General features: G+C 35.5%; 1 protein-coding gene across 6 annotated transcripts; it reads right to left on the bottom strand.

Moving 5' to 3' along the window:
• Positions 1 to 56: 56 nt before the first annotated feature.
• On the bottom strand, positions 57 to 27,737 carry CKIalpha (casein kinase I alpha). 6 transcript variants are annotated; one of them, XM_012696726.4, is made up of 10 exons: positions 27,418 to 27,699; positions 16,399 to 16,505; positions 14,031 to 14,152; positions 12,409 to 12,603; positions 11,147 to 11,246; positions 9,567 to 9,669; positions 8,594 to 8,680; positions 7,672 to 7,842; positions 6,913 to 6,981; positions 57 to 2,543 (listed from the first exon to the last, which is right to left on the bottom strand). In XM_012696726.4, exons 1-9 carry the CDS (start codon positions 27,541 to 27,543, stop codon positions 6,961 to 6,963), a joined length of 1,032 nt encoding a protein of 343 aa, XP_012552180.1. In that variant the 5' UTR covers positions 27,544 to 27,699; the 3' UTR covers positions 57 to 2,543; positions 6,913 to 6,960.
• Positions 27,738 to 27,967: the final 230 nt, after the last annotated feature.

Here is a 27,967-nt window from a genome sequence, read left to right as displayed (position 1 = left end):
AGCGTACCTACGCAGCATCAAACAGCCAATGAAGATACGATAAAAATAAAATACCCTTTTCCGGTTCATTATCGTTTATTTTATTTTAGTGCAGTACCGTGGACACACACTCAACTGGCGACAAAACGGTCTGCGTCAAACACGATCCTGATTGCAGGAGTACACGGGAGATCGATTCTATCACAAAACGAAACAAATTTTAGATGAGAACGAACATAGATCGCTAATATTACAAAGAAATTGGACACGTATTCTAAAAACGAAATCGGATTAAGGGCGTTTAAAAAAAAAAAAAAAACAACCGCCGCCATTTTGCCACCATTTGACCTCAAACGCATTCCATTCGCATCATTCATCGTAAAACTAACTAAATTATAATAATTAATAAATACAGAGTTTCATGACACTCGAATTTTTTTTCTGCTATCATTCTTGAAGCAATCGGTTTTATTTCACGCGTCCCGTATAAAAATATCAACTGCAAATTCATATTGTAGAGCGAACCAGTATCGCAATGTCACGAAACCCCGCCATACTTAGACAAAAAAAAAAAAAGGTTTTTTTTTCCATCAGCGATACACTGCGTTTCTATGAAGTACATGTACATACTTGCGTCTCGATGAAGCGGTTCTCTTGTTGAATTTCATAAAACAAAACTCGAAATGTTCTTTATTATCAAGCCGTTAAGGTTCAAAAAAAAAAAAACTGTCTATATAACCTCAAAATTTAAAATCGCATACCTGTTTCAATTAAAAAAACTTCATGAATCAAATTTTACTACGAACCAACAAACATAGTGTATCAATGAACAAAATAAAAAAAAGAACCTAAAGTTATAGTGTTCCTAAATTAAAAAAAAAAAAAAAATCAATTTAAAATGAACACTTTGTTTCGCAGTAATTTTAAAATATAAGATACAATACGTACCAAATCTCCCTTGAAACGCATCGCTCATGTTGTATTTACATTTTTTCTTTTTTAATTGTAATATTGTTTAAATTCGCAAATAAAAATTAAGCCTTAACTAAAACTCTACAACACTAAATTGAAGCGTTGCGTTTCAAAGGTGATGGATATCAAATCTTTTAGTTCTATATATTTTTTTTTTTGTTTTTTTCATTTTGACCATACAGAACTACGCGCTTACATTATTAGTATTTTATTATTATTTTTATTAATGAACTTCAACGCCAATATTAAAAAAAAAAAAAAAAAAAAACACGTTCTGGTCTCATCCAAAACATATTTTTCGCGTATTTACAGAGAGAACGTTCATACTATTTAGACGAAGTTATACATTGGCTAATTAAGAAAAATATAACTAACATTAAAAAACTAAGTAAACACATTTTGAGAGTAAACACATTAATCGAATTGTCACGTTGTTATATTTATTTATATAATATAATATTTTTTATTTTTAACAATTTTACTCGATTTATTTTATTTTAAATCGTGAAAACGTGTTGCCAACTGTATTCACTCCACCTTAATAACAACTATAAATGAAATACAAAAATTACATACAATAAACATAAAAGTTACACTTCTGCGATTCCAACACACAGATTATTTATAATTTCGCGAATACTCGAGAGACCGCACTGTGAGAGTTCGGTTTTCTTTCACTATCGAATGTTGTATTCCAATGAAGTCATAATAAAAGTTTAATCTTTCTATCTAAGTGCTCCTCCGTCGTAAGTTTCAAATGAATGTCGCCGTGCACCGTACCTCGCGACCATTGCCTTAAAATCGATTACGCCTCGAATCGATTTCACTTTTGTTACATGGCAACCCCCTCCGTAGACAATCTGTACAGTGTTGTCATTCAAATAACAAACCACGCTGATTAAATAATAAAAAATTACAAAATGAAATGGCTAATCATTTAAAAATCTTTACTTGTGGTAAGTCTTGGGAGTCCGCACGGGTTGGTAGGTACCACCACTCCGCCTATTTCTGCCATGAAGCAGTAATGCGTTTCGGTTTGAAGGCGGTGGGGCAGCCGTTGTAACTATACTGAGACCTTACAACTCATATCTCAAGGTGGGTGGCGGCATTTACGTTGTAGACGTCTATGAGCTCCGGTAACCCAGATGCAACAAAAAATATCTCTATAAGGTCGGTCGTGACGAGAGTGTGAGTGCACAGCGACGCTCACGTAGGCTCACACCGCTACGCGCGGGTCAGCGGCTCGGCCAAGTACTAGCCCGGTCGAGGGGACGTCGGTCTCCCAGCGGTGTCGCCGCACGAGTCGCTGTAGATATTTACAATATCTCGTACTGTCAACGGGGGGATATAAACTCTCGAATGTAGGTTATAGTATCGTTCACGTTGAACACGATGCAAGCGTCCGGGACGGGCGGCCCGTGTCACGCATTCACACGCACGCACGCACGCACGCACGTACGTACGCGCACGCACTCACTCACACACACACACACACACACACACACACACACACAACACACGCGCGCACACAGCTATCGCGCCCTCTTCTTGGCCGGCGCCACCGCTGTCGCCGAACGTCGTGCTCTCTTTCACTGAAACACAAAACAAATGTTTTAATTACCTACCCTTATTAGGGTAACATTAAAATCGCACATACATACAGGGTGTAACAAAAATCCTGTACTATCCTATCGACGAGAAAATTCTTTCGACGCCCTCGCTTGCTTTTTACGTAAGTATTACAAAGAAGATTATGCAAAAGCACGACCGATAATTGTATCTAAAATAAGACCTTAATACATAAACAATGAATATTAAGTCAATATATAGTATGTGTTGCTTCGTTTTCGGCTAATCGTTGGGACGTAACCAAGACTACTTTAAGGTTTAATTTCGCATGTTTTTTTTTTAATACTCATCATATTAATTCCCTTTTCATCTAATAGTTTACGTGCTCACGGACAGCTCAGAAATAATATAATGAATAAGAAACGTGAAATAAAATCGATAAACCAACAAAAAAGAATAAGGAATGAAGAATTATCAAATCTTCCAAATTAGAGGATAGGCATTGCTGTCGAACAACAATAAGGATCACAAAAAGGATTCGCAAAAGAGAAATATAACGAGATCGAAGACGGGCGAATTTCCCCCCAACCCCCCTCTCTCTAATCCCCTTACAAAAACACATCAAGCATCGTACCGAAGCGACTAGCCGATTTTGGATCGCACAGGACTTTTGTCACGTTCTCTCTATGTAACATATTATTATTATCTACAAGATACTGACACTAATTTTATCAATGAGATAACGAATACTATATGGCATTTGATTAGATTTAAATCAAACTTCAAAATTATGAAGGATGTCGACGAAACTCGGGAAAATGTATTTTACGTGTTCACCCTTTGAGTGCGAACCGTCGATAGATCGACTCTCTATTAATGCGTATAAAGTGCGGAGCGTCGGAATACTTAATATTGCACTGATTGATTTATAGGTGTCGACCGGTACGGACGTGTCTTTATAAATAAGCATTTCAAATTATTTTTCTGTGTGTCAAGCATTGATTTTGTGGTTTTTTTTAAGTTAAACTCATTATAAAATATGTGAAAATAAAAGCTCAGCACTAAAAGGGTTAATACTGTTGTATACAATGCTCCAAACGAACCCAATGAGTGAATGAACGAAGCACTAGTTCGCCGCGCTTGTCTAAGCTACATGATCAATCTAAACGATTATCCACACGACTGTACACGGTTAACGTACCAACGGTTGAATTTTTCTCAAAACTAAATTACTCATATCCGTTTAAATACTATTTAATATATTCATAATTTATACTTCTATTTGTACTCGGTAAATACGTTGCAAAAATTTGGATGTACCTTTTTTTATTGCTTATATGGGCGGACGAGCTCACAGCACACCTGGTGTTAAGTGGTTACTAGAGCCCATACACATATACAACGTATAACCCACCTTGAGATATCAGTTCTAAGGTGTCAGTATAGTTACAACGGCTGCCCCGCCCTTCAAGCCGAAACGCATTACTGCTTCACGGCAGAAATAGGCAGGGTGGTGGTACCTGCCCGCGCGGACTCACAAGAGGTCCTACCACCAGTTAAAAAACCTATTCATTATTTCAAATACTATATACTTGTTTTCATATGAAACACTACATTACACTGTAGTCAAATTCGTTATGAACTCGATTTAGCTAAACTAATAAATAAACTCGAATAAATAAAAACATTACCCGTTATCTTCGAAGCCAATTGAAATAAAATAAATTAATTTCGTTTTTTTTTTCAATTATTATTAATATTAATAGTATAATTATTTAGAAGAGACCGCATTCGAACAACTCTACTACATATTGTATTTTTTTTTTTAATACATTTACCTACACAGTATTTTTTTTGTAATTACAAAACACTAAGGGCCAACATTAAGAAACTCTTAATTTTTTTTAAACGTCAATCTAATTAAAAATAATAAATTTCATAAATAAATAAACAAAACCGAAACAACAATTATTTTACAATTAACTTTTAAATATAGTTCTGTATCGAGACACGCGCTACGAAAACTAAAGATCGCGTACTTTAATTGTATCATAAAGGTTTTATTACAAAAAATCGACTGTTCATTTTTCTATTCATTGGTCCATCCACCGACTAGTTTTCCGATAACGCAATCAAATGAAGCAATTTTCCTTTTAATCAATATAATACGAAACATTAAAAACACTCCCACAAATTTCATTAATAAAAAGTTAATAATATATATCTATTATTTACAAGACTAAAATTCGAATTCTAAATTTTCTTTTCAACTACCCTCAAAAAAATTTTTCTTTATTTTTTTTTCTACTTTTTACATATTTTTATTTCTATAGATTAGATAACGTTAAGTTGCATTGATTTTTTTCTTCATTTGGGCCACGGATACTTGTCCTTTAACGGTATGCTTATTGACGGTGGAATCGTTGGTGGCATGTACGGATTTCACCTAAAAGACAAAAAATGGGGGCGTGTTAGGGGGTGAGTTAGAAAAAATTTAGGAAGTATAAATTGATGTACAGAGGATGTCGCTAACAGTAACTTAGGAGAATTAAAAAAGGATTTACTAACAAAAAAAAAATAAGGAAAGCCAATCGTGATAAGTGTTTTTTAAGTGATCTAAAAGTACTTAAATTGTAATAATTAACGATAATAAAAAACCCGACACTTAAAAGAAATAATCCGAAATTTTATAACTCCTATCTCAAATGAACAATCAGGTCGATATTTTGAAACAGCTATGTATGTCTCGAGTGGATGATTCACTTTCCCGCCCTTGACGTTGACGTAACAGAAAGGTGGGGGGTTGGGGGCGGGGTCGCGCCCGCACCGCTGTCCCGGTAATGTCGATTGTACAGACAGCGAAAGCCATCCCGGGTTAAAGTAACAGTGCGGGCACAGAGCAAGGGACTAGTGGATGATTATTGATAAAAAGTCCGAGTTTAACTAACTTTAATCCACACAATCTGTACAAATGTTCTATGTTATCTATATATATAAAAATGAATTGCTGTTCGTTAGTCTCGCTAAAACTCGAGAAAGGCTGGACCGATTTGGTGGCTAATTTTGGTCTTGAATTACTTATGAGACGTCCAGAGAAGGTTTAAAAGGTAGATAAATATGAAAATGCTCGGAATTAAATAAAAATAACAATTTTGTTTTCCCTTTGATGTGTCCCCCGTCGGACGGATTCCTTTTGTTTGTTTATTTTATACAAAAGTTTAGGTCTTTTATTTATCGATTGAGGCACTACGAGGTCTGCCGGGTCAGCTAGTAAATATTAAATTTTATGATCGCGAGGACTGCACCCGATTTCCGCGGTTACAGGTTGTAGAACGACTGTTATTCCTGTTCGAGTTTAGTATTAAATGAACGCGCTGTTTGGATTATTGGTTGCTAACATTTGGAACTGGTCGCACAGACAGAAATCCGTGAATGCTCTTCGATTTTAAATGAGCGTTTAGAACCTGCTGTATGTGGGAGTCAGCCATTGGTCGTGTATACAGGGTGTATTGTTAGCGTTTTCCTTCGTTTAGTAAACACAATCATTTTAGTTGTATATTTTAGAAACACGGGCTTGAACGCTAAGATAGGCGGCAGCCGCCTCCAAGTTTCTTTGAAGCAAACGACCTTATCATCATTTTATATTTCATTGTTATTACATATAGAGTGCAACGCTAAAAAAGGTATATAAAAAAAGTGTGATTATCTTAACGCTATCACTATTTCGTTTTTAATAATACCTTTGTTGGTTTGTAGACACTCTGTATTTTGATTTTTATAAAAATGATGTCGCGCGATTTCATAAGCGCTTTAAAATTGTATTTATTTTAGTTTTTCAACCAATTTGAATGACAAAAACCCTATATGTTAGTCGATGCGTAAAAATCAATGTAAACCATCTCCTTCCTACCCAATTCATATGTAAAGATGAAAATTGTTAATAATTTGATTGAAAATTAATAGTTATGCTGATGGTTAGATTAGTAGTAGCGTTGTTGAGCACTGGCTGCGGCTGTGAGTAGCGCAAAATTGCATTCAAGTTATACTTTTTGTAACACCCTGTATGTTCACAATGCGTGCACAAAGTGAATCTTATCATATTGTACAGAGTGTAAGGGAACCGCTGCTGAAGTCGAAACTGAACGAAGCGTATTTAAATTAGATCGCGGCATAATGAAAAAAAAAAAAAAATAGGTGCACGAAGCATAAATCTCGTATAAATATAGTGAGAAATCAATCATTCAATAACACACGGCGGATTGCACGCTCAAGCGAGTTCGTTGACCTCGCACATCAGCTGATTCTTGAGTTTTATGCGATCGTGCAACAAATAATAATATTAATCATCTTCACGAGCAGTTCCCGCACACCGTGTAGCGGTCAATGCGTCACCTCTGGACGGGGCGGCGGCTGCGGGCGCGGCGCGACGTGACGTTGCAGTCAAGGGGTTTTTGTAACGCCCTGTATATATATTATATTACACTCATACATTCAAGCGTGTACACAATCCAACATAAACATTTCAACGTGCCGCGACCTGACTATTATATTATTGCTGATGTCCATGAACAACGGTGACTATTTATAACAAGTGAGCCGTGTGTGTGCTCGTCAGACTATAATTGTCATATAAAAGTATCGCGTTACTCACTTTGAGTGTTGCCAAGAGGTGTCTGATCATCAAAGCAATTAAAAAAATCAATGTGGAACATATTGCCATTTCATTAAATTAGATTCATATTTTAGGTTAACACTAAACCTACCGACAGTCATTGTGCATCATTCCTACGGTGCTTAGTTAAATTGACCGATAATTAAAAGACTTTGAAATTTTATTATTCAATGCATATATTATTATGTAGTTAATTTTTTTTGCATAATTATAAGTAAAGAATGAAAAAAATGTCTAATAGTTTCATATTGTATGCATATTCTAAGATTTATCTTATAGTTTAATAACAGTGTACATTTGTACATGTATAAATTTGGTAAGTTTGTAAACAATCAATTCCAGCAGTAGTGGTCGGTTTAGTGTTAATATATAACTAACTATCGATAGTAATCACATGGTGTCTAGTTGTCGTGTAGTGTGTCGTGTCGTGGCGTGTCTTGTCGTGGCATGTCGTGGCGTGGCGCGGCGGTTGCAGTCACCTCGTTGTTGGGCGGCGGCTGCGGCTGGGGCGCGGCGCGGCGTTGCAGCGAGGGCGAGCGTCGGTCGGCGGCGGCTGCGCTCTCCAGGTGGTGCTTACGCTGACGCAGGATCGTCCAGTCGAACGTGTAGTCGTACTGATAGTTCATCGTACGGAACAGAATCCGGAACAACTGCAAACAAACGCATGAAGCTGAGCTTCCTCGTGCAGACCTCAATCGCTTGGTTGTATACACAACTCATTGACGTCAATCGGCATTTCGTCGTTGTCAAACCAAAATCTGCTATGTGCACTTTTTGAGATTTTTACTTTTTGACCTTTTCGTATAGTTCACAGCCCTATCTACCGTATAAAAAAAACTGTTATGTGTCTATAGCTTTAATATTTATCTATAGCTTTCACTTCATATAGTTCTTAAAAATTCACCTTCATATAAAAAAAAATACAAAAGTGTTTTTACTTGTTAATTCAAAATAGAGTTTTTGCACATAGCAGATTTTGGTTTGACAGCAACGATTTGCAGACTTGTATTAAGATTCATCCTGGACATAAAACGCGGTCTGTGATAAGATTTAACCTGTCTATGGGATTTCTGAATGTAGGTCCCCCTCACTAGGGTATGATACCAGAAAAAAAATTTCAGCAATAAAGGCAGAAAAAAATTTCAGCAAAAAGTTTGCTAAAGACGCCACCTGCCAATTCTACATGGAGGATGTGGAAACTATTGTGTGTGTGATGGTAGTGGGGGAATTTTGCTGCTTATGGGGCAATAGTCGCACAGTATGTTCAAAGATTTATTTCTCTTCCTCTGATTGGATCAGTGGCAAGTTTCGGTTTGTACATAAAAGCCTACTAGATTATTTCTAAATCGAAAAAACCCAGCCGTTATTTAATTAAAATAAATTTATTTCAGCTCAACTCACCTGCCTAAGATACATGTAGTCAGGGCTCTCGTCGAAGGCGAGGCCGCGGCAGTAGTTGAGGAACATGGCGAACTCGGCCGGGAAGCCCTGTGAGGCAGAGCTGGTCGTTATTATGAGCCCACAGGGGGCGCTGCGGTCGAGCCGGACGTACACTCATACGTCTCACACAATAATAATAAACTTATAAATACTTAATTCAGTGAATATTATTGGCTGTACCTAGTAGCAGTCACATTTTATAAACATATTATTTAACTCTGTATGTTTGTTGCGGAATCATTGAACGTCATTTTCATAGACTAAAGGACTAAAGGACCGATGTCGAAAAATATAACTTTATGACAGACCAAAAAAAGAAAAAGTTAATTGTTAGTTCATTTTCGTTTAGTTTTGAGACTACATAATATATTATTAATACCCAGATTTAGACGACGTTCGCGCTCAAAAGCTTTTGCGCCGGCAAAACCTTTAGCGTGTTCGTGGCCCCTGGACAACACGTTTATTGCCAACCAGACGTGACATGAAGTTGAAGTCGCCTTATTAGATTTTCGGATATCCGAAATCAGTATTGGCCGACAAAAATGAGCAGAGTGGTGGTACCGGCCCGTGCGGACACAGAATTACGTAAACTAAATCTTTATGAGTTTAATATCGACGCTTGAAAGGCAAACGTGACTAAGCGACAATGCGTGATCTTTACAGTAGACTAATTTAAAGTTGAAATACCTGAGAAAAATTCTATTTTAACGAATCTAGCTGTGGGATTGAATAATTTTAATAGACCTAGAAATAATTTTTTTTGCGCATCGATTATGTTATTGCCTATCATTTATGTACAAATTAGTTATTGTCGCTTAGTCACGTTTGCCTTTCAAGCGTCGATATGCTCTATTGTTGTCCGTAGACAGGTGGGCGGCCCACCTGACGGCGAGCCGGCATGCGCCATGCGTGGCGGACGTGCGTCCGGTCTCACCTTGCACAGAACTTCAACGGGGGTGGACATTTTCTTTTCGCTGATGCGTTCGTACTTCTGCTTTTTCGTGATCGCCTTCAGACCTTGCCAGGGCAGAGCTCCTCTGTTCCGCAAATGAAAACAAAAATACAAAAAACATTAACACCTTAGTACAACTTCAAAGGATTCTCAAATACTGATCTGTATATTTTGTGATTGTGTAGGTACATTACGTTTTTTTTTTTGTTATTGAGGAGACAATCCTACGTTCCACCTGACGGTGAGTGACTAACGTCCGTCATGGGTGCCATCAATGCCAGGGTCACAGCCAAACAGCTGCCTACTGACATTATATAAACATTATTTTACTATTCAAAGTGATTATTAGGTCGTTGCGTTAACTTCATTAGGTCGAACTGATCATGAAAGCCGTTAGAGAGGCGTATACAGGACAGACAGTAACCGTCAGGAAAATGGAATCTACTGTTTTTTTTTTTTTTAATTAAGGTTTGATGGCCTAGCAACATGACCTTTAAGCCAAGTCTTAAATTCTCTTAAAATGTGAAGCAAAATGAGATGAAATTGATTAATTTGAGACATTAATTAATTGGGATGAGATTGTATGAATATAGTGTCAGTAAAATGGTAGTTATTTACTGAGACTCTTTCGGTGGACTTCTTGGGAGATGGGAGAAAAGCTACATCTAGCGGCTTTGTTCATTTTTTCAATTTCTTTAGTTTTACAGATTAGACATTAAAAGCCTGAAGAAACACTAAATTAACAAAATAAAACAATTCACACAACTTCGATCTACGGGTTCCCACCAAAAATTCCCCTAAACTGTTCATAATTCACTGTTAGCCATACATAAAACCATTAAAAGATTCAATCTTCCTGGAATATTTATAAAAAAAATACATTTGACACTACTTTCATCTTCCAGTGTTTTTTCTTCTCATAAAAAAATATTTGCTCTATCCTCATTTATATGTAGAATGATTTTGATAATTTTCCAGTCCTTATGTGATAAAATATATTTTGTCGAAAAAATATCACATGCTCTAATCGAGAGAATCCAATGGTTAGTCCAATGTTATTCAATCATCTACTACTTTCGTCTCCATCATCTCCAGCACGGACTATAATATAAATTACTTTTTTTTATAGAAAAGGATACAACACATAAGTTGCGACATTCAAAAATATCTTTACCACAAGATTCAAAGAATATTAGATGATAATTTGGACTTTTCCAATAGTATTCAGTTCTAGTGCATTCTATCTGTGTGACCTTATAGAAATTAATTTCTTTAAATAACTGGTATAAGGCATTGAGACTAATAAAGAAACAAACAAATACACAAATGATTTTTATTACACGATGTTATTCCTACACCATGGAAGTCAATCGTGAACATTTTGTTGAGTAAGTATTTCATTAGAAACATTCGTACCCGCCTGCGGGATTCAAACACCGGTGCATCGCTCAACACGAACGCACCGGACGTCTTATCCTTTAGGCCACGACGACCTCAATATAAAACTATTTTTTTTTTTCTTTTTTTTTTACTGGCAATGGACTGTATGACAATGGACCGACCTGTTGAAGTACATAAGCACGTATCCGAGGGACTCCATGTCGTCCCGGCGCGACTGCTCTATGCCTAGATGGGCGTTGATGGAGGCGTAGCGCGCCGTGCCTGCAACAGAGCCGTCGCTGGGTCACGTTGTCAACTCTATACACATCGATGGATGAAAGGCTGTTTTGTTTAAGCGACATTCATCTTTGTAATTCAAGGTGAATTTTATTTGGGACCGTAAAATTGGGGGGAATCGGGACACTTTTTATCAGCTTCAGACGTATATATGTTAGAATGTAATGGAATCTTTGAACATGATTTTTACCCCCTTCAAAACGTCGGATTAACTCGAAATTTGGTATACTTATTAAGGACCGATGACAATTCAATATTAAAAAATATATTGAAAAAATTGAAATTCAACTAAAAAATAGAAAATAAATCGTAATAAATGTGAATTAAAAAAAGTGTAAGAAAAAATTATTTTATTGTAAAAAAGCGTGGGGTGCATGGTATCAGTAGTTGTAAATATCTTATGAACAGATATAAGTAGAGGGGTTATTTTGATAATATCCTGAAAAGCACCCCACCCTTTTTTATAATAAAATAATGTTTTCTTACACTGTTTTAATTCAAATTGATTAAGATTTTGTTGGATTTTCTATAAAAACGTATTTTGTTAGTTTTTTTAAACTATTATTTATTAAGTTCGACATTGATTTTTATCGTTGTGGGTGGACGAATTCAAAGCCCACCTGGTGTTAAGTGGTTACTGGAGCCCATAGACATCAACAACGTAGATGCCGCCACCCACCTTAAGACACGAGTTGTAAGGGCTCACTTTTAACAGTACAACGGCTGCCCCGCTCTTCAAACCGAAACGCATTACTGCTTCACGGTAGAAATAGACAGGGCAGTGGTACCTACCCGTGCGGGCTCACAAGACGTCCTACCACCAGTTTTTTTTTATTGCCCTTGTAGGCAGACGAGCATACGGCCCACCTGTTGGTGAGTGGTTACCGTCGCCCATGGACTTCAGCAATGCCAGGGGCAGAGCCAAGCCGCTGCCTACCGTTGAGTACTCTCCACAAGCCTCGTTTGAAGAAGGACATGTCATAGCGCTCGGGAAACACCGTGGAGGGGAGCTCATTCCATAGCCGGATGGTACGTGGCAAAAAAGATCTCTGGAAACGCACTGTGGATGGACGCAGAGGCTCCAGTACAACTATCGTCGACTTAAATTTGTTTTGAGTACTCCGATGTGTAAGAAAGAGAGACAGACCTGTAAGATTTTTGTCTTCGCGGTAAGAGATGTGAGCCCGGGTGCGAAGGTCTCTGTATTTCTTCGCGAGTCCAAAGTCGATCATGTACAGCTTGTTGCAGTGCCGGCCGATGCCCATTAGGAAGTTGTCCGGCTTGATGTCGCGGTGAATGAAGCACTTGCAGTGGAGGAACTCGACGCGATTCAGCATTTGATCTAAAAATAAGAGATTCTCACATTAGTATAACATGCAATCACTTTTTTTTATTGCTTTGTTGGGTGGACGAGTGTTTACTGGAGCCCATAGACATTTACAAAGTAAATGCGCCACCCACCTTGAGATATAAGTTCTAAGGTCTCAGTATAGCTACACATAAATACATGAATATCACATAAATATACATCTATATATTAATACGTCAAGCAAATACTTTGTATTGCTTTTTCACGAAAATTGCGAGGACAGAGATATTATGAAATGTTCTAAACTTATAGAGGAGAATATTGAGAGTGAGTACAGAATGCTAATATATTTTCAAAATTAAGCATAAAAAATACATTAAATCGATAAGAAAAACATTACACACACTGCCATGTATTTGAAAAACACACGCATATATACTCTTTTGTTTATTTTTAAAGTCTATGGTCAAATTGAGAATAGATTAATATTGTTTGTCTTCAATTTTATTTGCCTATAATATAACCTTGGCAAAATCTGTGATTATAGAAGTAATCTTTAACAATAGAACCATAATAATGTTCTAACTTATCATTTCAATTAATTATAGTGGAATTTCGATTACTGAGCGACCACTGGTATATCTAAATATTCCTAAAATCTCTGATAGCTTATAGTTTCCGAGCAACTGCTTCCAAACAATTGTGATATCAGCCTCATGGCTTCGAGGAGAGCCGGAACATGCGCATTATAATGTACTACTAGTAAACAAATCTATTAACCCTTTCGCTACTATCGGCGAATTTATTCCACAGAACACCACCTATACACTATGGACAACTATAGACAACGGTTGAATATAACAGACTATACACGATGGGCGACTATAGACTCCGACTGAACAACATCGCCTATACGCTGGTGGTAGGACCTCTTGTGAGTCCACACGAGTAGGTACCACCGCCCTACCTATTTCTGCGGTGAAGTAATAATGCGTTTCGGTTTGAATGTGGGGCAACCGTTGTAACTATAGTGAGACTATGGAACTATTTATCTCAAGGTGGGTGGCGGCATTTACGTTGTAGATGTCTATGGGCTTTGATAACCACTTAACATACGAGGTGGGCCGTGATGTCGTCCATCCATCTAAGCTATAAAAAAAAACGCGATGTGCGAACTTTCAGACACAGCCCACTGAGTTTCTCGCCGGATCTTCTCAGTGGGCCGCGTTTCCGATCCGGTGGTAGATTCTGCGAAGCACTGCTTTTGCTAGGGCTAGTGTTCGCAACGTCGTCAGGTTTGAGCCCCGTGAGCTCACCTACTAGTTAAGGTTACGCTGATATAGCCTCTCAAGGCTCTCAGCTTAGGTAGAAATAAAAAGACTTTTTTCTGCGAGTCCTGTCGTAGCGAAAGGGTTAACATTCCCCAACCAAGGACTGGCTTTACGATCCTAGCCTCTCACCTGCAAGCATTAGAACGGTTTTTATCGTGAACTGGCGGGTGCAGAAGTTGAAGAGATCCTCGAGCGAGGGGCCCAGCAGGTCCATGACCAGGATATTGTATTCGCGCTCGTAGCCGTACCATCTGGAAACGAACAAGGACCGATACAGTTATACGGAATACGGACAAGAGAGGATTATTTTGTTTTGGAATTCTCCATACAAAATTGAATCGTGGTTTGTTAGATTATCTTGATTTATGATTTTATTTATTCGACGTTTGGTTTAAGAAGCTTTGAATTGCAAATGCAGTCATAAATCTGTTTTTAATTTCCTCGAACACTTGGGCCATACAGAGGACCCTTTCTTTTGTTTTGAGTGGCTTAATAGCCTACTCTTGCGGAGGTGTATATATACAACTTTTTGATAGCAAAACATCTGTAATTCTAAGTATGAGAAGAGAAACACAGATCTCATGATTTTTTTTTTTTTTAAGTGACGACTTAATTGCAAGAACTTTTCCCAAAACGTAATCCTTTTCAATAAATATTATATATCTTTTAAGCTTAGTTAAATCTAAGGTGATCATATTTTTTCACGATTAACCTATCCATAACTTCCAAAATTGTCACAAAGTAAAGTCAAGTGAGTTATTTAGAGCACGATTGCTTTGATCCTGCTCAGAGATTACCTTAGTCCTCTTCGACAGCGAAAACGTCATCTTTAGCTTTATTAAGAGAACCATTATTTATCTGAAACCTCGAACTCACTTCTAAAGACATGCCTCGGTATTCCCACTGAGATCTATGGGCTCTGCATAGTCTTTAATACCAGATAGATCCCGAGCTATGCCGGCTATGGAATGAGCTCCCCTCCACGGTGTTTCCAGAGCGCTATGACATGTCTTTCTTCCAACAAGGCTGGTGCAGAGTATTAAGCGCTAACAGCGGCTTGGCTCTGCCCCTGGCATTGCTGAAGTCCATGGGCGACGGTAATCACTCACCATCAGGTGGGCCGTAGGCTCGTCTGCCTACAAGAGCAATAAAAAAAAAAGCTTCTTCGCCTAATTAGGCTAATGTCTTTATTAGAATTGGATATAAGTAGTATATTATAGTATTACATGATTATGCTAGTCAAAGAATGCTTATGAATTGACGCTATACGGGGTATCTGGTCATTCTCCAACGTAACATCAAACACTAAATGTATTTAGGCAGATAAAATTATATTTAATTAATAATTCTCGTGTTTTGCATTAATCAATATACATAATTTTCCGTAAACTTTTATCCAGCATAATTTATGATAACTATGCACGGTGATAATGAGTAAAAAAAAGCATGACTACACTATGGCATCAAATCATAAGGCCATAGAAGTTTTAAAAAAAAACGAATGATACGAAATGATTTGTTTACGGAAAAAGAATATTATCGAAACGATTTTAACATAAATAAAAATTTCAAGGAACACTTTCAGTTGTTTACACGAAAATAAACGGGTATTGAACGCAGATGTGGTGACATAGGCATTAATTAAATTGTACCTAACAATACAACGCAAATACAATTGTTTTCATTCATAATTTTAAGTGGGAAGGTCGATATTATCGCTTATCGATATTATGATTAAAAATTTTGAATGCTCGCGCAGATATAAAGACCTACATCACCTTCTTAAAGATTCTCCATTTGCAACTGTTTCTAGTTTTTTAAAAGAGCGCCTTTAATTTTGGCCAATATATTATAATAATATATGTATTTCAAAACTACCCAATTCATATTCTTTGTTTTAATTTTCTCCCAAAAATTGGAACTTTCCCAAAGAACACAAAAGATAAGACAATCCTAGCAATGACGTACAAAATTAATTTTCAAAACAGTTTCAGTACTCAAATAAATAATATTAAAAAAGCCGATGTATTTTCATATTCAGTGGCTTCACGTACAATATTATAGGCCAAAATATTTCAGCGGACACAGTTATAGCATCACGAAAACTCCGATTTCCCATCAACAACTAAAATGAATACTAATAATGACAACAGATATGGGAAAACTCTAACATAATTGCAAAATACTACACTAGATCGTAGATGCAGAAAAAAAAACTACCCATCATCAATTTGATATTTAAGATCATTATATCTTTACCTTGATACGATTTAGATAATAAAATTGTCAAACTCAATACAGGTTTCAGTGGCCCATTATTTGATGACATATAAAAACATTAACAAAAATTAATGATAATTATAAAGGGTCTATTTAATTTAATTGAGACTATTGTTCATTACAGTACATATGTAATAATAATTATATAAATTAGTCAAAACTAATTATTTTATGTTTAGGTTAAAATATTGAAAACCCATTTGTTCACAATACTTACCTTATGTGTGGTATGCCTACACCCCCTTGGAGCATTTTATACACTCTGCTCTCATAGAGAAGTTGGGGGTGTCGGGCCTTTGTAGATTCAACTTTCACTGCCACCTCCTGCAAGAAAAATATTAACATGTATATCGCACAACAAATATAGCATATCCTTAAAGAAGTATTGTTACACAAAATTTATTTCATAAATGAATAACTCATTCACTATTAATTCACATTAAACACACACAATTTTTATTCCTTTAGATAATACATTTTGGATTCATAGGAATTTATGTTACGATAGATATTCCTTGAATAGAATTGTAATTTATGTCTGATGTTCTAAAGGTGCCTTCAGTATTGATCAGTCAACTTTTGAAGATAAATTTTCTAATGAAATATTTGTTTAACACATATTTATAAATTACTTCCACAAATTAAAGAATAATAATAAAACCTGTAAAAAAATTTTTTTGTGCAATTACTGGTGGTAGGGTGTCTTAAAACCCTGCAAGAGAAGTAAGCACTATCCCGCCTTTTTCACCATGATGTACCAATGACGGATCATTTATAGAGTGGTGCAGTCATCATACTGCAGAACTGAGACTTAAGAACTCAAGGTGGATGACGTTGTTGATGTCTATGTGCTCTGGTATTCATTTAACAACAGGTGGGCTGTGAACTGCTTTACAAATTTAAGCATAAGAAAAGCGGTATCTGCATAACGTCACACCTTGTTACGGTGGACTGAATCTCATTAGAAAAAAAAGTCATATGTATTAGTAGTACAATTGTCAATTTAAGTTATATAAACACAAATCATTAATAAGTGGGTATAGAAGTAGAGAGTAATGTGAGAAGGGGAAGTCTGGGGACCTGCTATACTGACCCCACAGAATGTGAGATGAAGAAGAAACAGAAATTGTTAGTATCTCTAGCCTCTAAGGATACTAAAATTTTCTGAAGCATCAGGATATCTGAACCTACACACATGCAGATCAAAAGATATACAGTTCGCTTAAAACACAGATCACTATCAATGATACACTGATATAGTGGTTACTATTTCACTACCTGCAAACAAAACAACCATACAACTGCTTATCATGGTTTCGAATTAGGAGAGTAAGACCATTACTATCCTAAAAGAATAAGGGCTTCAACCTCAGTATATGAAGTGAAATTATCATTGACCAGTTTGCCTAATAACTTGGGCAGATTAATTTGAGACATAGGGTACATCCCTCAATTGAAAACTATGCACCTACGAGCTTGCCTTGACAGGTAACTATAGTACTTTATATATACAAATATTATTTGTTCTGTTATGAAGGATAGACAATATTTAATTAACATTCCCTGAGCTTCATTGCCCCAAAAAAAGGTTAAAAGGTTTCTTCATATGGGTAACGAAATATAAACTTACAAGATGTGGAATACATTTATTTTAAACTAAATTGTTAGGTAAGCTTATAACAATCCATTTTCAGGATCCTTGAAATTGGGGTCAATGTCTCTATTGTTTTGAAGTGATACACATTCTATTAAATTATGTCCAATCATTATTCTTCGGCCCTTCCCTAGTCACCTGGGTCAGCGCAACATGTTTTCTCCTTCCATACTCCTCTATTATATACCATTTCTTCACTCACTCTTAAACACTCACTCTAAAAAAGTTAAAACTCTCTTAACAACCTCACCTAAATTATGTTCAATATATCCCTGAATTTAGCTTTGATTCATAGCTACATGAATAAGCTTAATCTTTTTAATTTTAATATCAAATGTTTCGTTCTTGATTTAGTTTTGAATTGAGTGTCAGTTAATGCAAATAAAACATTTTCTTCTCAATACCTTTGTATCATAACGTTACCATTGGCAACCATATACTTTTACAATGTTAATCCTATAATAAACAATCATAAGCAAAAAGAAAAGGACACTGTAAAGCAGCGGGAAACCTAAGAAAATGTGACTTTTTTCTGTAACTCTTACCATTTACTCTTTATTTGTAAATTGTGTTTTTTTATAAATATAAGATTAGAGAAATATAATTCTTATTAACAAATTTATAAATCTTTAAATGAAAAGAATTGAATGTGACTTAAACAATTTTGCAAACAAACAAATGCCTTTTTTTCTAGACTTCTTTATATAATATTTCTTACGAAATTTCCCATTAATATGACGAATTACATAACTTTATTGTGCAATTTTAGTTTCTTTTAATATATAATTAGCATTTTTTGTTTATCAATTTTAAATTTTAACAAAGAATGATTGGTTATTATTGATATATAATTCTGTATACGGTAATAGGTATAAACGCCTCGATGTATGTAGGTTGAATATATTTGGTAGAGGCATTGTTTCATTCGTAGTGTGGATGTGACCTACACAACACAGGAAATGAAATGTATCTTAATAAAACCAATTTCATACAACCTAGAGGTAAAGTATTAATGAAATAATGTCTATCTATATGGTTATAATTAATGAGAATATTCGAAATGTGCCATGAACTGATAAAACCATTTCTGGGTTTATTAGATACGTCATCGTAGACAAAACGCGCCTCACCCCCCCTCGCGGTGGGAACAACGCACCCGACCTTAATCCTTTAGATTAACATAAGATATTAATGATGAAAAGGATAGAAATCATAATTACCTCGCCAGTTCCGATGTTGATAGCCAAATATATATCACCGAACGATCCACCACCGATCTTTTTCGACACCTTGTATTTTCCAGAAATCAATACTTCCGAACGAGATCTCCACGGGAACGACATTTTTACGTATTTGATACAAAACAAATGCACAAAGTCAAAATTATGATAATGAAATCACAAATTACGCACAATCCGAATGGAAACAGAGGTAAAATTCTAAACTACATTTCACAAGACAGTGGCTGAATGGAGCACAAAACATGGAGGATGGAGTGCGTTCTGAAATCGTCTAACCTCCGTTTTTACACTTTAATAAAAATAGTGTGCGATTTAAAGACACAAAAAAGTTAAAATATAATTTATTTGTAGTCCATAACTATTGTGTGTAATTATAGACTTTTAATTTTAATATTCTTTGGGTTCTTGATTTATTTCCGTAAAAAAATAATCGTAACACAGCTCTCTCACGGAGTTTCAGAACGCGTAGTGTGCCCAGCGGTAAAAAATATTTTTGTGTAGCAAAAGTTGTACTTTTCGTATGTTAAATTTTTTGTCAAAATCTACTTTGGTTTTATTCTGAAGTTAATGATTTTTTTCAATCTTTAAATTATTTTTGCAATAATAACTCATTGTAAAAGGATTAATCAAATAGGTACTATATTTTTAGAATTTTATAATAATACTCTTACTTATTCTCTGTTGTACTAACATTATTGGTTCGGTATTATTGGTTTTTAAACATCAATGTTTAATTATGTATATCACGATCAGTAGACAATTACTAAGTTTACACTATTTCTTCCTTCAGTCATTAGCGAATAGATAAATATATCATGTTTCCTACGAAATCGGAATAGCTGATTTTCCTAAAATCTGATACTATTTGAGTTGATATCATAATAATGACTAATTTCTGATTGTGAGGTAGAAAAGTCGTACAATAGAATTTAAGACATCTAAGATTTAAGTTCTAGAATTTGAGACGATGTCTATGGTTTTCGTCATTTAACACTAGGTGGGCTATGAGCAAGCCCACCGAACGAGAGCAAAAGTGACGTGCCGCGCGTGACGTCAGAAAGGAGTTTGCAATATTGTAAAAGTTTGCGTTGCATTGCGAAAGTAGGTGACCTAGTGACCTTCATGTTTAGATGAGGAGGTACAGACAGTGTCGTACTGAAATCAATTATTACTCAAGAGGACAGAGGACTACAGCGAGGCAATAACGGAAATATATATTTAGTTCCGTAAATATCTCCGTACTCGTTTTTTATTCTTTTACTTTAGCGACAGCAACTTAGACCACATCTATTTAAATATTTATACCTAGTTATGATATTTTTGCACGCTCAAAAATAGATGTCTGTATCACTGGAACTAGATTTTAATATCGATCACCATTAAATCTTTTGCGTCAATCATGTTTTTTTTATTACTGTAAATAGGCATCGTGAACACCATTGATCACTTTGATAACGAAGACTCAATATAACACTATAACCGGCTAAGATATCTAACGCTCGCTGGGTGTGTTGATGGTCCCACAAGCATTTGCAAACCACATAAATAATAATATCACTGGGAAGCGTTTTTTTTTATTTTAACTGTGCTACTTTTTTTATTGTCCTTGTAGGCAGACGAGCATACGCATCACCTGATGATGAGTGGTTACCGTCGCCCATGGACTTCAGCAATGCCAGGGGCAGAGCCAAGCCGCTGCCTACCGTCATGTACTCTCCACAAGCCTCGTTTGAAGAAGGATTGTCATAGCGCTCGGGAAACACCGTGGAGGGGAGCTCATCCCAAAGCCGGATGGTACGTAGCAAAAAAGAACTCTGGAAACACTGTGGATGAACGCAGTGGCGCCAGGTAGTATGGATGAACTCTTCTCCGGCGGTGTGATGGTAAAAACGAGATGATGGTATCATCTCAAACAATTGCTCAGAGCAATGTGCTCATTTTACGTCATGGAGAATCAAAACATCGGAAATGCAAGGAGCATTAACATGTAGCTATCTTGGACAAAACGATCTCGGACTCCTGAAGCTACATCACACTGTGAATCCGTTCGTAATAGTATAATTCTGCTGCAGAGGTTCGAAATTTTGGGCAATGAATTTCCCAGTCCCATATATATTTATATGTACAAATACTATGCACCTTTTTTTTTAAAACCCACCTGGTGTTAAGTGGTTACTGAAGCCCATAGACATCTACAACGTAAATGCCGCCACCTACATTGAGATATAAGTTCTAAGGTTTCAGTATAAAGCAACGGCTGCCCCACCCTTCAAACCGAAACGCGTTACTGCTTCACGGCAAAAATAGGTAGGGTGATGGTACCTACCCGTGCGGACTCACAACAGGTCGTACCACCAGTAACTTGCCAGGAGAGCCATTTATACTTTAAAATTTGATAAAGATATCATAACAAAAAACTTCTTTAGCTATTCGAATGGCTTAGCTTAATTGAGGTTCAATTAAAAACATTGAACTGTTGATGCCAATACCAAATAACACGCACATTAATTACAAAGATAAATGTCGCGTATTAAGCGAAATATCGCTTAAACCAAGACCCAATCAAGACCAGACTTTCACTGCCGTTTTGTGATGAATTTTGATGTTTTTAATTGTGTGTTTGAGTGACTCTCTGAATGGTTAACTGGCGTTCCAGTCGAATTCTAGGTTTTTTTTCGGGACATGACGATGCTCGCTGAACCCGCCAGATTTTTTTTTTAATTTTGAGTGCCACTCTGAATATATCTGACCTTGGTATCTATTTTTCTGTGGCAAAACAATCATACGTTGTACACTAGAAAAAAAAACTGAGGGTTCCGGATTGAAGGGCACTAAAGCTATTACACTTACTATGCAATCGAGGCTTCAACATCGCATCTAAAAGTGTGCTCTGTCTTCTAGTAAGCAACGAACACGAGATTTTGTTTTTTTTGTTTTTTTTTTTAGGCAAGGATTCATAGTTAGCCATCCTTGCCGTTTTTTCTTTTTTTTATTAGGATGACATACAACATGTATAAAGAAGCATTTAGGATACTGGTGGGGCTGCCTCGATTCTGCCACGCATCGGGCATGTTTGCGGAGGCACGTATCGACGATTTCTATGCCATAATAAAAAAAATGATGCGCGTCCTTGTTCTGCAGAGTAGGGGCTAGCTGCAACGGCTTCTTTGCCATGATATTCTCGAGATTATATGGTGGACCTTTTCTCAGTCATTGTAGAGAGGTCCACAAAACGTGCTGGTAAGTAATTGTAAGCTATTGTAATTACAAATTTGTATGTATATATGTTGTTCTTTCTTTTGTTTTGTTACTATGTCCTTACTAACATATTTTTAATGAAATCACTGTTACTAACATTAATATGGATTAATATTTTATCACTACATAGTATAAAACAAAGTCGCTTTCTCTGTCCCTATATCCCTGTGTATGCTTAAATCTTGTAAAACTACGCAACGGATTTTGATGCGGTTTTTTTAATAGATAGAGTGATTGAAGAGGAATGTTTATATGTATAATAACATCCATTAAATAGTGGAGAAATCAATAATAAATTACAGTTTTCGAAGCGAAGCGAGGGCGGGTCGCTAGTCTGAAATAAATGCATTTAATAATAATAGTTTAATTAGCTTCTTTGGGTCGTTCGTTAATTGAGTATGAACATTTCATATTTAAATGTATTATGTAGTTACCACAATATTCTACGGTTGAGGAATAAACTGGAAGTATTCATATCGTCGAAAATATTAAAATGAATTTTTTGACAGTTACTGAGACGCGGCATTTGAATGAACTATGATCTATCCACCTAGATCGGTGTTTCCCAACGTCAGGCCCACTCTCCAAAAGGAGGCAATTTGATAATTAAGGGAGCAATCGCACTAAATGAATATAGACAATCTGTATTAAAATTATTTTGAATTTAAATTTCAGATTTTTATTATATGTTCTGAAATATTACTTACTGTGTTTTGATAACAAATTCATACCAATTTCTTCCTAAAACGTATAATGTATGTTTCTTAAGTGAACAAAACAAATTTTTAATGTTTAAAATTATGTATGGGGGACATAAAAATTTTAGAAATGTTACAGTGGGGCATGGCACAAAAAATTTTGGGAAGCACTGACCTAGATCGTCATCGTCGCTCGAGGATATCAGTCGAAAAGGGCACGGTCCTGCCACTGCTTATAATACGCTGAAGACTACCTTCGAACCTTCTTATGATAATAGTATTATTTAAGATACAATGAAGTAAACTTTATTTTTGCAAGTGTTCAGAGTGAAAACTTACGGCTCATCAAGACCAATTGCTCACTGCAGCCCATGTGAATGCCATCACTTTTTTATTAGAAGTTAGTTTAAAAGAAAACGTCAACTGGATTCTTAGTTCTTACGTCGCTGGCTGCAGACAGGAGTATATAAGTAAAACCAAGTCAAAGAAACTCACTCATTTTTTAGTCATTTAAAATACCTATTGAATATCTTAATAAGCCCTACCACGGGTCCCTAAGCATCTAGAGCAGGCCTGGGCAAATGGCGGCCTGTGGTAGAATTTTGTCTAGCCCGTGAAGCATTGTATATATTATTATTAAAAACACAAATATGTTTTGTTAGTTTTTGTCTAACATAAATGCCGGTGGGAGCCAAAATCTTCTCCCTGACATCCGCTCTTTTCAGCGCCTCCTATTCGAAAATATAATTATGATAATTGAGCAATTACAGTATGTATAATAGTCGCACAATTTTATTATTTATTATACTTATTATATCACATTATTGCATGAATAAACAAAATAACTTAAATCTAAAGCCGCCATTTTCTGATGCGATATAGTAGAACGCAAGTTATTTTATATTAATTTTAATTTGGAGAAATATCTTTCTGCAATAAATTCGCCGAAAATTAAACGAAATAAAAGCTATAAAGAAAAAAAACTGTTTGGTCTAAGGTCAAATTTTCATCTGCAATGTGGCCCGACTATCAAAATATTTGCCCACCCCTAATCTAGAGGCCTGAGACGAGCCGGCGAAACAAAGTCGATGGACTTGTCTTTGCCGATTCTTTATTTATTTATTTAATAAACAATGTTTCAACAGCATTTAACTAGACACAGGGTACAGAGGATGTTTTCCCAAACATGAGCCAATTAAAGAAACACATTATGTTCCCAAAAAATTTTTACATAATTAATGAACACAGGTAGTTCAACTAAGGTAAGGCAGTTAAATAGGTAGATTAACTTTGTCGAATGATAACTTGCAGAATAAGTTTGAATCTGATTGTGTTGTGTCGATGTGTGTAAGTGCGTGTGAGTGTAATAAAGTGAGGGTTTAACTTGTATGTCAGTCAGTGGACCATTGTTCTTGCTTTAGGGATGCTTCTTCCATAGCATTTAGTTTAGACTGTAGTGTTTTCAGTTGTATGGTAAGATTGGTGTTCTCTGACTGTATTTTTTTGATGGTGACTGAGTTTTTGGCGGCGGAACTTTTGACGATGTCGTATAAGTTACCTAATGTTTTCACAGAGTTTTCAAGCTCGGCAAACTTTTTTTCGATTGCCCTGGTGACCGATGTAATGACCTCTGTTAAAAAACCAGGTAGGGCTTGCTGGATTGCAAGTTGAACTTCTGCGTTTATAGTGGCAACCACATCACTCGAACTTTCTTCGTTACCGCATTCTGGAAGCCGATTCCTGGGGTATATATTGACGAACTCGGTACTGCTACCAGCAGCGTCTTTTACAGGCGTATTAGTGTTGTCACCGCGACGTTTTTGTTTAGATTTGCGCTCAGGGCAAACCCAGGTTGGCTCACCTTTTTTAAGGCCAATACAAGCCAAATGATATTGGAGCTTGCATGTTGATCTAGAACACGTAACTGAGGTTTCCTTCGCTTTCAACTCACTTGCACAGGCACTGCACTTAGCCATAGTTTGAGGATACGAATTTTTGAGAATATTCTACGAAATGCAGATTTATTGGCGAAACTGTTATCTCCACTTGAGAAACATACACTTATAATGGAAATTATTATAAATTTATATCGATGTTATGAAAATTTATATTTTAAACGCAAAATTAATCGGAGCCAATGTAATGTAATGTAATTGTTGCAACTACCCGCACTCGAAAAAGTATTGTATGTAATTATTATTTTGTCGCCATTAAAAATATTTTAGATTTGATTTTTATTCGACGATGTTATCTCTTCTAGTGGAAGACGTTCTTGAACGTGTGATACGTACATATCCACGCTATATTGTCCACGAGCTCCGGTAACAAGTGAAAAATATGAGGTTGTTCATGAGCACAGCACAGATTACTACACATTTGCAATTCGTTTGACACGACTGTGTAATTGTACGTTCCCGCCAAAACTCAAGCACTGGAATTGTTTAGCATTTTTGTCTTTACTGATTCACTCGTTTTTTTTTTAATTCATATTATTACTTAAAAAACAAAAAGTGTCACCCAACTACTTACTTTATATCTTTTCTAATCCTCTTCCAACTAGACGTCTAATAAGACATTTTATTTTCAATCCATAATCATTCAAATAATAATGGTTTTTTTCTATAGTCAAAGTCAATTTCTTTAAAATAAACTAAGTTATTGTGTCAATATAATTTATTAATAATTTATTGTACTTTTTGACGAAGCATGTTGCTGATAACTTTATTTCTGTAATCTGACGAAGCATGTTGCGGATAATAACATGTACTTTTAGGTTAGGAATATTGTGTTCTTTTTTTTTATAATAAATAGGTTTCTTATCTAAAAAAATAAATTGAGTAATAAGATTTATTAAAAAAGGTTTTCACAGTGGTCTTAAGGACGATTGTAGGTATTATAACAGCCTACTTACAGCCACTGGCAGTGATCACTACACTCAGTTATATTATAGTCTATAATAAAAAGTATGCCCAAAATCTAAAAATAAATAAAATTGTACCCCACATATCGTAGAATATATTAAGGTTCATATTTGAGTTTAAACATTTTTTAATTAAACATCACTATTGAAATGGTAGGTTGAACCCCAAACATGATTCTAATATTACAGAGAACTCTTTATTATCAAAGCTGCCTGATTCCAGATATGTTAATGTAATGTTACAATAAATGTGTAAAATTTATAAAGTAAAATTACAACATACATATTATGTTTCCTGGAAAGGAATTGACATGGTTTGCTATTTTTAACTAGGTTTTAATTAGTACGGTATATTACATTTCCAAATATTTCCAAAATTAAATTTGAAATTTCTTTCATCTGAAATGATATTCTATTTTTCATAGTATTCATTGCATTCTGAATAGTTGCAAGCATTAGATGACCTCCAGTTCTTTGGCAGTAATGTCTTTGTTTTAAACTCAGAAAAGCAAATAATGAATCACAAATAAAATAAGTTTTTATACATTAAATATTCTGCTAGGAACCTGTTGGTCATACCATTTTCATTTCAAGGAGCATCTCTACAAGCTCTTGGAAGAATCAGGGTTCCTGTGATCGATATTTCACAAGTTGTTCCCTTTTTGGAAGATAAGAGGTACTTCACGTCTGGCCAGACTTATGCTCTACAAAGTAAAGATCATGCTTCAAATGCCAAAACCAGGACCCTCAGATTGCAGTGCTTTCAGTTAACTAAGCAGTCTTGCACTTGTACACAGTTGGGTATGCAAAGAAATAAAAAAGTCAATTAGGTAGGTACATAAAAGTATATACTAAATTACTAAATCTAATCTGTTTCCTTAACAACTAGACATGTGTTTCTTCACACAAAATATAAGAGCCACTTTTGGAGGCGGCAATTCCAATATACTCCTGCATCCATGGGTGACAATAGCTACTTAGCCTTAGGTCAGCTGCATGCTTATTTTCTATTGATGAGAGTAAAAAATTACTATCATTTGTTTGGATGAACTCAGTCAAATTAGTAACCATTCTTTCAAGAACTTGTTGCTATCAAACCCACCAGTAACTTTCACAGATCTTTGTTTGAGAAAAAGTAAAAATATAACTTATGAAAAATTTTGATCTATGAATATGTTTGTTAAAATTGGGGCTTAGCATTTCAATATCAGAATATTAAGCTGAGGATTGTTAAATGAATGCTAAAAAGAACTTCACAGACTAATTAAGCCTACAACATTTGCTTCTTTAATTGATAAAATATTTTTTGTGGAAAGGTCTTCACACTTTTCTATTAAAATCTACTGACATTTATATTTTGTGTTATAATTACATACTTTTCATAGATATTGTTTACACTTAAAATTTCTTAGTGTTTATGTTTTTAAATTTTAATTGTTATTTTTACAGATTAAAACTCACCTACCTCGTTTTCATTGCATACAAAATTTCCTAAGTATATGTCACCAAATGCTCCACCACCAATACGTCTTAAAATCCGAAATCTGTCATTTACAATTACTTCCGACCTAGGCCGCAAAAAAGGGGTCATTGTATTTTATTTACGTAATTTACAGTTCGTAAATAATACCCCATACAGTAAACACTTCACAACCGATGTATCATTACACTAAACATCACAATTTACATTCAAAATTTCGGAGCTAAAGTCATACAAACATTAATCATCACAAAGACAAACTAACACAGACTACACTAACTTTTAGATTGACTGACAAATACACTGACCAGCTGTTTGTCAGTTAGCATTTTTTTAAGGGATTTTATGACCTGGTAACTAAGACCTTTAAGTCATGTCTTATTTTAATTTATATTCATATTTTTATGAAAAATTATATTATGGAGTGAAATGAAATTAAGATGATTAATTTGAGACATTAATCAACTGGGATGAAATGAAATGAGATGATATGGGATGAAATATAATTTCAGTAAAATGGTGGTCATCATTGGAA

Source organism: Bombyx mori, chromosome 26, assembly GCF_030269925.1.
Source record: "Bombyx mori chromosome 26, ASM3026992v2".
Lineage (NCBI taxonomy): Eukaryota > Metazoa > Arthropoda > Insecta > Lepidoptera > Bombycidae > Bombyx > Bombyx mori.
Note: the sequence above shows the minus strand (reverse complement) of the source record. Positions and strands in the feature narration are given on the sequence as shown.